Source organism: Coregonus lavaretus (assembly GCF_964263955.1).
Source record: "Coregonus lavaretus genome assembly, contig: SUPER_35_unloc_1, whole genome shotgun sequence".
In the NCBI taxonomy this organism is placed as follows: Eukaryota; Metazoa; Chordata; class Actinopteri; order Salmoniformes; family Salmonidae; genus Coregonus; species Coregonus lavaretus.
In genome coordinates this window covers 4,559,808-4,572,542 of record NW_028167181.1, presented here as the reverse complement: position 1 = coordinate 4,572,542, position 12,735 = coordinate 4,559,808, and the positions used below count along the sequence as shown (strand labels likewise).

The window sequence follows — 12,735 nt, the reverse complement described above, 5'->3', positions numbered from 1 at the left end:
GCCTCCTATCCTTGTGTCCTCTTCTCCTCTGTATGTGCACTGATGGGTGAAAGGACAGGGCATGGAAAGGTGTCTGGTGTGTTACTTCCACCCATCAGCTCCTGTCAGATCAGTGGTCGTCACGGAAAGGACATGAGGCTTTCATGAAAGTTTTGAATTCTTAAAAATGCATCCATTCTTCCTTTCTCTCTTCCATGAGGTAGTCAATGATCCAACCAGTGACTACTTCAATTAAGGAAGGAAGAGAAAGAAAGGAAGGAAGAAAGAAAGAAAGAAAGAAAGAAAGAAAGAAAGAAAGAAAGAAAGAAAGAAAGAAAGAAAGAAAGAAAGAAAGAAAGAAAGAAAGAAAGAAAGAAAGAAAGAAAGAAAGAAAGAAAGGGAGGGAGGCTATTCATTGACATTTGAACAGAGCCTATGAGACTTAGTTGTGTTTTGACATGTATACTGAACAAAAATATAAACACAACATGTAAACTGTTGGTCCCATGTTTCATGAGCTGAAATAAAAGATCCAAGAAATGTTCCATACGCACAAAAAGCTTATTTCTCTCAAATTTGGTGCACAAATTTGTTTACATCCCTGTTAGTGAGCATTTCTCCTTTGCCAAGATAATCCATCCACCTGATAGGTGTGGCATATCAAGAAACTGATTAAACAGCATGATCATTACACAGGTGCACCTTGTGCTGAGGACAATAAAAAGCAACAGATTTGTCACACAACACAATGCCACCGATGTCTCAAGTTCTGAGGGAGTGTGCAATTGGCATGCTGACTACAGGAATGTCCACCAGAGCTGTTGCCAGATAATTTAATGTTAATTTCTCTACTCCAGCCCAGTAACTCCACATCCGGCTTCTTCACCTGCGGGATCGTCTGAGACCAGCCACCCGGACAGCTGATGAAACTGTGGGTTTGCACAACCGAAGAATTTCTACGCAAGCTGTATGAAACGTCTCAGGGAAGCTCATCTGCGTGCTCGTCGTCCTCAGTTCAGCAAATGCTCACCTATGATAGCCACTGGCACGCTGGAGAAGTGTGCTCTTCACGGACGAATCCTGGTTTCAACTGTACCGGGCAGATGGCAAACAGCATATATGGCGTTGTGTGGGCGAGCGGTTTTATGATGTCAATGTTGTGAACAGAGTGCCCCATGGTGGCGGTGTGGTTATGGTATGGGAAGGCATAAGCTACAGACAACGAACACAAATTCATTTTATCAATGCCAATTTCAATGCACAGAGATATCGTGACGAGATCCTGAGGCCCATTATCATGCCATTCATCTGCCACCATCACCTCATGTTTCAGCATGATAATGCACGGCCCCATGTCGCAAGGATCTGTACACAATTCCTGGAAGCTGAAAATGTCCCAGTTCTTCCATGGCCTGCATACTCACCAGACATGTCACCCATTGTGCATGTTTGAGGTGCTCTGGATCGACGTCTACGACAAGCGTGTTCCAGTTCGCTTCAATATCCTGCAACTTCACACAGCCATTGAAGAGGAGTGCGACAACATTCCACAGGCCACAATCAACAGCCTGATTAACTCTATGTGAAGGAGATGTGTTGCGCTGCATGAGGCAAATGGTGGTCACACCAGATACTAACTGGTTTTCTGATCCACGCCCCTACTTTAAAGAAAAGTGTGAAATCCATAGATTAGGGCCTAATGAATTTATTTCAATTGACTGAGATCCTTATATGAAGTGTAACTCAGTATAATCTTTGAAATTGGTTACATGTTGCATTTATATTTTTTGTTCAGTGTATTTGTGTGTAGGTAAGAGCACAGTGAAAGAAAAATAGGTTACTGTATAAAAGTGTTTGTGTTTTGAATGTGTGGCATTGTGCTTCAGCTATCCTTACCATGCCTGGGTCCACAGTGATGTGCCAGCTGCAGCTCTTGCCGTTGTCGTAGCTACTGGGGTGATTCATGCTGGTGAACTCCCCTGACGGCCCTTGAGTGCCTGAGGACCCCGCATCCCGAATTGACCTCTTGTCCCACACACACACACACACACACACACACACACACACACACACACACACGCACACACGCACACACGCAAACACACACACACAATTGATTACATCAACATTCGTGTTCCCCTAGCTTGCTGATGTGACAGATGCAGGGGAACAGCTGTGGGTAATATCGCCACCTCTTCTGGAAAAACAATGTCTACCGGCAGAATCATTTGTTTTGATTATAACCCTTGCTATTGTTATTGGGCTGTTATGTATAGCATGGAAGGGTAACACAATGTCATTATTGAACATCCGTTTGGGACAAATTGTTTGATGATATAGTGGCACTACTTACATTAATATGATAATTAGAATTAAGGACTGCTTCACCAGTCCCACTGAACACAGGTGCAAATCTATAGTCTATGGTCTAACCAGTCTATGTTACAACAGGTTATCTCTGTTGGTAATTGCAGCAATAACATACCCTCATACAATGGTATGGCCATTGATCAAAAACATGGTCAGGAACTGCCCTATACGACCAATACAATACAAGTTTTTAATATTATATACACAAATATACACTGAGGAACACCTTCCTAATATTGAGTTGCACTGCCTATTGCCCTCAGAACAGCCTCAATTCATCGGGGCATGGACTCCACAAGGTGTCGAAAGCGTTCCACAGGGATGCTGGCCCATGTTGACTCCAATGCTTCCCACAGTTGTGTCAAGTTGGCTGGATGTCCTTTGGGCGGTGGACCATTCTTGATACACACAAAAAACTGTAGAGCTTGAAAAACCCAGCATCGTTGCAGTTCTTGACACACTCAAACCGGTGCGCCTGGCACCTACTACCATACCCCGTTCAAAGGCACTTAAATAATTTGTCTTGCCCATTCACCCTCTGAATGGCAAACATACACAATTCATGTCTCAATTGTTGCAAGGCTTAAAAATCCTCCCCTTCATCTACACTGATTGAAGTGGATTTAACAAGTGACGTCAATAAGGGATCATAGCTTTCACTTGGATTCACCTGGTCAGTCAATGTCATGGAAAGAGTACGTGTTCCTGTTTTGTACACACATAGATAATGTAGACACATATATAATGTATATGTATCTATATGTTGACTAGTAGTGTATCTATGTTATATATCTATATATCTATCTATATGTACAGTACCAGTCAAAAGTTTGGACACACCTACTCATTTAAGGGTTTTTCTTTATTTTTACTATTTTCTACATTGTAGAATAACAGTGAAGACATCAAAACTATGAAATAACACATATGGAATCACGTAGTAACCAAAAAAGTGTTAAACAAATGAAAATATATTTTATATTGAGAATATTCCAAGTAGCCACCCTTTGCCTTGATGACTGCTTTGCTTAAGCCATTGCTTAAATAAAAAAATAAGCAAACACATTTGGTGTTCGCCAAAAGGCATGTGGGAGACTCCCCAAACATATGGAAGAAGGTACTCTGGTCAGAAGAGACTAAAATTGAGCTTTTTGGCCATCAAGGAAACGCTATGTCTGGCGCAAACCCAACACCTCTCATGAATAGTTATGCATGCTCAAGTTTCTGTTGTTTTGTCTTATTTCTTGTTTGTTTCACAATAACAAATATTTTGCATCTTCAAAGTGGCTCCTAAGTGTTGTGTAAATCAAATGATACAAACCCCCCAAAAATCAATTTTAATTCCAGGTTGTAAGGCAACAAAATAGGAAAAATACCAAGGCGGGTGAATACTTTCGCAAGCCACTGTACGACCATTAACTTCAAATTGCAGACATTATGCCTGGGCAAGGTTTATTGAATAAGGGATTTTGTGAGGACAAATAAAAGGAGAAAGGAGATAGAAGGAGAGAGCGAGCGAGAGAGAGAGAGAGAGAGAGAGAGAGAGGGGTAGAGAGAAAGAGAGAGAGAGAGAGAGAGAGAGAAGAGAGAGAGAGAGAGAGAGAGAGAGAGAGAGAGAGAGAGAGAGCGAGAGAGAGAGAGAGAGAGAGAGAGAGAGTGTGTGTGTGTGAGAGAGAGAGAGAGCGAGAGAGAGAGAGAGAGAGAGAGAGTGTGTGTGTGTGAGAGAGAGAGAGAGCGAGAGAGAGAGAGAGAGAGAGAGAGAGAGTGTGTGTGTGTGTGAGAGAGAGAGAAATAGAGAAAAAGAGAGTGAGAGTATTTCCATTATACCAGACCAGTGTATTGTGTGAGTGCTGTCTCTGGAGTCAGTCCTGTCTCTTAAGGCGGTCTCCCTCATACAGATGGATGACAGCCATTATTCTGAGGTACGATATGACTGATGTGCCATTTGTCTAACCGAGCCATGGTAGCATGGGACAGTGTTAATAACATCATAGATTTTTAGTTGATTTAAATAAAACAATTGGGGGTGGGGATGGCTGTATTTTTGGGGAACCAGCACAAAACTGTAAAAACGCACCAAGATACGTCTTAATATGATACATTGTCAGAAGCCAAAACAATATGCATTTTATATCACATTTTAACTGTCATACTTTCTATGGTGACACAGTGACACTATATAAAAATACGTCCAGCAATCCATAACAGTGCTTGGAACTGCATCAGTGCATCAGTAGCCAAATCAATCAAACATGTATAAATCACCTGACACACTCAATAGCCATGACAGTCACAAACCAGTGACAGCGAGTGAGCAACACCAGTCATCTGTCTTAGCCAATTGGTTGGATTGGTCAGACGACATGTCCGTCAGCCAAACTAGTGTCCAAGGGGACCAATTAGACTTTCAGACTTTCCCTAACGGTTCGCAGGAGGTTTGTCTATAGACGTTTCCTCAACGTTAGTGGAACCTTTGCCTTTTGTTGTCGTTCTGTTCCTCCACAGCAGGGTCTCAGCACAGACTGTCTGTCTGCCACACTGTTCAGCCAGTGGCAGGGGACGTCACTGTGACTCACATCACAGAGGAACCACAAAGATACAGAACCCCCCTAGAATATACTGTAACTCTCTATCTAGCCCTGTACCCAGAATGGATGCACATTCAATGCCAGAAGTATTCAATGCCATTATTACTGTAGCAATGAATGCCTACACTTGTCATTTATTGCTGATATGAACGTGTGGCTTAATCATAAATAAATAAACATCTGTCAGAGACAGATACATTAAGAGCACAAATGTACAGTGATAGAAAGTGAATCCAAATAGACAACAAAACATCACTTTTCATCTTCTTGTCAGCAAACTCACCACCATCCAACAGCCATTACCCACCCACTCCCCAGACGCTTAGCAAAGTCTGATATTACGGTAAATGTATAATGGTCCATAAATCATAAGGGTCCATAAATCACTGTTTCATAGTCCTGCTGAAAGGCGTTGAACTCTCTGGTGTGAGTAGAGCTATGAACTTTCATTTTGAAAGAGTGTAAGAGACATTTGAAGTGTTTAAAGTTTAGTACTCACACACCTCCTTGACGGTGATGAGGTTTAGAGCGATAGTACAACTCCTAAGTGTTTAAAGTTTAGTACTCACACACCTCCTTGACAGTGATGAAGTTTAGAGGGATAGTACAATCCTAAGTGTTTAAAGTTTAGTACTCACACACCTCCTTGACAGTGATGAAGTTTAGAGGGATAGTACAACTCCTAAGTGTTTAAAATATATGCAGTGGTACTAATCATCTGGCCTACATGAATGTGTTTAAAGCCTATAGCAGCCTACTACCAGGTAGCATAGCAGTTAAGAGCATTGGGCTAGTAACCGAAAGGTTGCTGGTTCGAACCCCCGAGCCGAAAAGGTGGAAAAATCTGCCGTTCTTCCCTTGCGCAAGGCAGTTAACCACCAACAACAACTGCTCCCCGGGCACCAATGACGTGGATGTCGATCAAGGCAGCCCCCCGCACCTCTCTGATTCAGAGGGGTTGGGTTAAATGCGGAAGACACATTTCGGTTGAATGCATTCAGTTGTGTAACTGACTAGGTATCTCAATTTAAACATGCAGGTGGTACAGTACTCACCTCCATCAGTGGAGACGTTGTTCTTGTCAGTGAAGTAGATGACCACCAGTCCGATGCAGGCGCCAGTCAGAGCTACAAACAGTAGTGACAGGCTCTTCTCCAGGGTACTCAGACCCCTGGACTTGGGTCTCTCCTTTAGGTCTTCCTCCATGCTCTCTGTTCACAGTGGTGGAGATGTGCAGGTGTGGAGCAAATGTGCTTTGCCTCTGGTGCACCAGCGTCTCATGGTCTGGTTCGACCTTTGGTAGACTGGCTGTACCTTGGACTCACCTGAACCTGGACAAGGGATATGGAGCGTGTCTGTGCGGAGTGTTTTTGACTGTTTATGATTTTTGGAAATGAGCTGTAAAAGGTGTTTTTGTGTGCATAGGGTAAATGAGTTGAAGTCATTTTGAGTCTCAAATAAAACCATTATGATACATAGCTTCAGTAGGGGCAATTGTACATTTTTAACCTCTCACCTATAACTTAGCCTGTTGTAGGCTACTACAGAACCGTTATACACACTGTTGTACAGTATAGCCTATAGAAGGGGTATTCAACTCTGACCCTATGAGGTCCGGAGCCTGCTGGTTTTCTGTTCCACCTGATAATTAATTGCACCCACCTGGTGTCCCAGGTCTAAATCAGTGCCTGATTAGAGGGGGACAATGGAAAAGAAACGCAGTGGAACTGGCTTCGAGGTCCAGAGTTGAGTTTGAGGGGACTATGGTATATGACCTGGGTTTATGCAAGGCTTGTTTATAGCATTAACTTTGTCCCTACTCATACCAACACTTGACCCTTGCTCTCATTTCAAAACATTTACTATCTCAACCTCAGCTATTATAAGTGGAGCGGGCCCGTCACGCAGTGCACTGCAATTATCGTCAAGCTTACTAATTGATTGATGTAGTACAGAGCACTTCTGGGCTATGGTTAAACCCTTTAATGTGGCTTAAGTGCCAAAGCACTTAGCATTAGGGATGAATTTGATTAAAGTAAAAGGAATGATGGGGACTAGGCTTACGGGACGCTACTCTTTAGTCATCTATGCCCATAGGAGTCCCACAGAGGGCTACCTGGCAATCAATCACCATTTGTTAACTAATGGCTAATGTGCTAGAAACAGTCTCGTAATCCTGCCTTTTGGAATCAGGGGTCCCTTCCTAGGATGCATCTAAAATGGCACTCTATTCCCCAAATAGTACAGTACTTTTGACTAGAGCTCTATGTGCCCTGGTCAAAAGTAGTGCACTTTGTAGGGACTAGGATGCAATTTTGGACACTTCCTTGCATATTTCTAATGGCTCTCTGTACAGACAGACTGGCTCATGCTGCCTGGCTGTAGTGCTGCCAGTGTGTTTGTAGCATGGGAGAATGACTACCCCCTCTCATTGATTCCATGGAAACTTCAGGCATTGTTAGCAGAAAACAGGATCCCCCATTATAGTGAATGGAAAAATGGCGATCTTCATGGTCAATCTTTGTGTAAATACCAAAAATTGCTTCTAATACACCAGATGTATGTTTTTAAACTGATTATTTTACAATCGCACACAGAAGAAGTTATAAGGATAATTTAGTTGCTAATAGCAGCACGCAGTACTCCGGTCGGCCTTCAGCTTCAGTTACTCAATGAGAGGGAGCAGCACTTCCTGGAATAGCTCAAACTGTGCATATTATGTCTCCATGAGAAGCCATCTTAACAGACTTCACTTGGCTTCAATGCACTATTGAGTCTTCACATAGGAATGAATGGTGTCACGTGATCAATGGCTTTGTCCATTCATATATACAGTCATTGGTTTGTAGAGCGGAGTTTCAAAGTGCTGAGATAAGCACTTCACTATGTAAAGATTGATAATAGCACCAGCCAGAGAGATATTACAGCAAGCAGAAGAGGGCCATTTACAACTAGTCATAAACACTAACAGAGATCAGCACAGATCAGAATGATTGTCAAGAAGATTACGAAAATGGTCTCTGTGGAGAGATTAATTTCACCACACAAGGCATATTATTAAATATCTATACAGCACAGAACAGTACAATGTATTATCAGATAATGTTTTATTAGGTGAAGTGTGAGTTACACCATAGCTGTTATCTATTTGGCTCCCCAAGGTCTACTTTAGGGTGTTAGATCTTATGATCCTGTGGTGCAGTGGTTAGTGTTACCATAGAAACCCTGGGCCTAGGATATAGGCAGTAGCACACTCACATACAACAGCACGGTGTCTGAAATGGCACCCTATCCCTTATATAGTACACTACTTTTGACCAGGGCCCTACTATGAGTGGGATGGGGTGTCATTTGGGACTCAACCTGTGTTACAGTACTGTACAGCACAGGAGGTTGGTGGCAACTTAATTGGGGAGGACGGGCACGTGGTAATGGCTGGAGCGGAATATGTGGAAAGGTATCAACAACATCAAACGCATGGTTTTCATGCGTTTGACGCCATTCCATTCACTGCGTTCCAGCCATTATTATGAGCCGTCCTCCCCTCACCAGCCTCCACTGCTGTACAGGTGCGAGTTGCTGTTATTTACAGTGTGTCAAAGTGAGGCTATCTTGTTTTAATGGTAATTATACCATGAAGGACGATGAAGGATGAAGGATGATGGAGTGTGTGAGAATCAACCCTCAGCTACAGGCAACATCCGGCGAGACAGGAAAGTCAGTCAGCACACGGCGCTCCTCCTCCTCCTCTGACCGACAGAGGACTTTTAATCAGAGTCGACTGCAGGAGAGTTGAGGAATCTTTATATCATCTGAGGGGGCGATAATGATAAGGGACAGTTTGGCAACCGCAATTATTCACGCTCGCCATTTGGTCATTACGGATTAGGCCGCTCAATAACGACCTACGTCTTCAGTCACACGCTCCTAATCGCCGATCGGAGATTAAAAATAACTTTAGGACAGATTTGCATACAATGTGGAAGCGATACCAGCGGTTTCTTCACAATAACTTTGGGGTCAGGGTTAATGAGTTTCATAGAGGAAGTGCTTCAATTTTGCTTAATCTCCATAGAGATTGAATGGTTGGAATTACCTCATCATATAAAGGCCTCTTGGATTCAGCTACAGTCTGATTAGACAGTGAGACACATTCACTGTGGTAACCAGTCACTTTAAATACCTCATCTATCTCTAGGAGATAAGGACTTAGGCCTATACATTCCCTCCAATTCTTCCCTTTGGGAAAGAAAGAAAGAAACAAATGGTGACATACTGTACTCCCACTGGGCACACACTGGTTGAATCAATGTTGTTTCCACGTCATTTCAATTAAATGACGTTGAACCAACATGGAATAGATGTTTTTTTTTTTTTTTGTCATTTAGCAGACGCTCTTATCCAGAGCGACTTACATGAGCAATTAGGGTTAAGTGCCTTGCTCAAGGGCACATCGACAGATTTTTCACCTAGTCGGCTCGGGGATTAGAACCAGCGACCTTTCGGTTACTGGCACAACGCTCTTAACCACTAAGCTACCTGCCGCCCCGTGCCCAGTGGGGTGTAAAGGAAGCTTCTTATCTCTCCTTGGCAGCACATTTACATAGAATTGAATAGAATGATTTTTGAAGGAGCATATCATTATTTAAGATAACTAAATTCAATTATTTAAGATATTATACACTCTATAATGATTTTAAATAATGTCTTGCATTTTTTGTTGGTTGTGGGTCATTTCTAGTGGGTGGATGAGATATTCTCTCAGTTGCTCTACATTTCAAGCCAAGGGGGAGAAAGCCCCTTTACTACAACTGGACAACTGCCATGGAGGATGCTTCCATTGCAACTACCCTCCAACCTCACTCACACCTCACTGCACACTACTCACCAGAATAACATCCGTTCACAACAATACTAATAAAAGTCCCACAACTACAGGTCAGTATATCAACCCTGCTGCAGGACTTTCAATACATCAGCCGTACATCATTTTAGTGCATCAAGAATGGATTGGATTTATATAGCAGTTTTTCCAGTTGCTAAAATCGCTTTATTGGATGCGTGGTGTGTGTCAATGTGGGGGATATTTTCCTCACCCCCAGCACAGACCCAGAGGTAAAGAGTCCTATCTAGAGAGAGGGAGAGACAGAGAGAGGGAGAGAGAGAGGGAGAGACAGAGTGAGGGAGAGAGAGAGGGAGAGACAGAGAGAGGGAGAGAGAGAGGGAGAGAGAGTGTTGCTGCAGTGTGCGTGTGTGAGTGCGTGTATGTGTGTGGAGCAGTGCTGGGTTAGATGTGGAGCCTCTGTCCACTGGGGGACCAATGATTTATAGGAACATCTGTCAGCCGTAATAAAGCAGTCTCTAATGAAGACAGCCAGGGTGACCTTAGTGTGTGTGTGTTTGTGTGTGTGTGCGTAAGTGAGTGTGTGCGTGAGTGTGTGCAAGTGTGTGCACCTGTGTGTGACTTTCAACATGTGAAAGGTTACATACGTTTGTTTGTGTGTGGAATGGCAGGGTGGTCAATGATCAGCCGCTATAAAATGCTATGGCCTGCATGTATAATGCTCCACAGTGATGGAGTATGCTGGAGTGGAAGAGGGAGAGGGATATGAAGACAGAAATTATACATGTGAACCAGGGAACACACACACACACGCACACACACACACGCACATGCACAGACACACACACACACACACGTGCACACACACACACACACACATACACGCGCACACACATGTGCACACACACACACACACACCTCAATCCTTCCAAACATATTTTCCTACAACGCGCCCCAACAATGCGAAGTAATGTAGGACATATATTCCACAGGGGCCTGAGCAGCGGAGGACATCAGAGGAAGTTCCTTACTATAGCGCTGCCTGTGATTTAATACAACATTGAGTAAACAAAACAACGGGAGCAGTACTGGGGAGGCGCTATAAGAGCTGTTCTGGGATCAGGGAGAGAGACAAAACGACTGGCGCAGTACTGGGAAGGCGCAATAAGAGCTGTTCAGAGGTCAGTGATAAAGAGACTTCAGAGGGGAGGAGAGAGAGAGAGAGAGAGAGAGAGAGAGAGAGAGAGAGAGAGAGAGAGAGAGAGAGAGAGAGAGAGAGAGAGAGAGAGAGAGAAAGAGATGTGTTTATATGACATCCTCATAGAGGGAGGACATAAAGCTTGATATGATTCATTACATCACCCAGTGCTCCAGTATCAACCCTAGTGTTACATCTAAGGAGAATAGGTAACCGCTAAGCATGGCTAACATCATCAGCTCCTAAAAGAGATTCATAATTACATACTTACCAATCTCAAAATACAATCAGTAAACAGCAATTAACACAGACACTGATCCCCATGATAAGATGGAGTCTGAGTGTGTCTGATGTGCGTCTAAAGATCCTACAGGGAATTATTGGTGATTTGTATTGGTAAATGTAATGGCTTGTGCACAAGCTGCATCTAGGCTACAGAACTCTTCTCTGTAGCTGAGAGGAGTCTTTGTATGTATGTATGTATGTATGTATGTATGTATGTATGTATGTATGTATGTATGTATGTACGTATGTAATTTATGTGTGTGTGTGTGTGTGTGTGTGTGTGTGTGTGTGTGGAGCTAACTGGGTCATAGCAGGAGGTTTAACACATTTTAGCTATGCTTCTGAGGGGGACATTTTATCGGGAGAGCTAGAGGGAGTCTTGATATAGACTCTAACTAACACACAGTCAAAGCACCACGCCGAAATGTGGTTGGCAGTTAAGCTCAAAGAACGTTTCTGTAGTGCCGATTTTAGAGGAATTTCCAAAGAGATGGGAAAAATGCCCCGTGAGAATATAACAGAATCGTATGACGCGACACAACAGTGACATTCAGAGAAATTCCCTCACCAAGATAGAATGTAGACTCTTATCTTTTCCACCGCTAGAGCATCATTTGATTTCTTAAAACGCACTGACACATTAATGTTAGATGATGATAGACTGGCCAACTGTTGATGAACACGGGCTCTCAGTTTAATTAAGTTTCTGGGCCTCGCACAATTTATTTTCATCTAAATCAATTATCATCTGCAAGTCAAATAGCCTATACCTATTTTTAAGGCAGGGATTTCATTTTCCAAACCCTAAGATTAATAACTCTTAAATAAAACTCAGTTTCAATTCCACTCCCTAGATTTATTTTCCTGCCAGGGAGGAGAACACCAGCACTCATTTTACAACATAACAAAACAGCCTTTCCGTTTCAAACAGGTTTTTTCTGCATTTGAATGCATTGGTGGTGGTGCAGACATGAAACCCCTCTCTCTCTAAAGCCGACCAATGTTATTTCAGAGTCCTCTGAGTTCTTTACACGTTGCACCACTGTTCCCTTCAAGCCTCTACCAGCTCCTATACTCTATATGTCTCTTAGACACATCAGGGGTGCCCCAAGGGTTCCTCTCTAGTAGTCTACACTCTTAGAAAAAGACCACAGTCTTTTGGTTCCAGGTAGAATCCTTTTTGGTTCCAGGTAGAACCCTCTGTTCTACATGGAACACAAAATGGTTCTACCTGGAACCAAAAGGGTTCTACCTGGAACCAAAAGACTGTGGTCATGACAGAGGGCCAGATTGGATTCTGGGTAGTGGTATTAGACAGGACATACGGTATAGAATGTGATATTAATACTGAACCCTGACTGAATAATACAGGCTGCTAGTTACTATGGCAGAGTGAGAGGTATTTTTTCTCACTGTTTCCCCTCCCTCCCTCCCTCCCTCTCTGTTTCTCTCATCTCTCTCTCTTACAGTCT

At 43.1% G+C, this 12,735-nt stretch overlaps 2 protein-coding genes across 2 annotated transcripts in view; both read right to left on the bottom strand.

Annotated features, from left to right (window-relative positions):
• The window catches only part of LOC311109965 (type II inositol 3,4-bisphosphate 4-phosphatase-like), a gene marked incomplete at its 5' end in the record, with an annotated part of 72,655 nt that extends 66,512 nt beyond the window's left edge, over positions 1–6,143 (bottom strand). The window contains one exon of the mRNA XM_084188480.1: positions 5,993–6,143. Within this exon, the coding sequence (XP_084044606.1) occupies positions 5,993–6,143 (151 nt within the window). The remainder of the gene's footprint in view (positions 1–5,992) is intronic.
• gprin3b (GPRIN family member 3b) overlaps positions 1–12,735 on the bottom strand; it is a 263,036-nt gene that overhangs the window by 236,559 nt on the left and 13,742 nt on the right. The gene's annotated exons all lie outside the window — the stretch shown is intronic.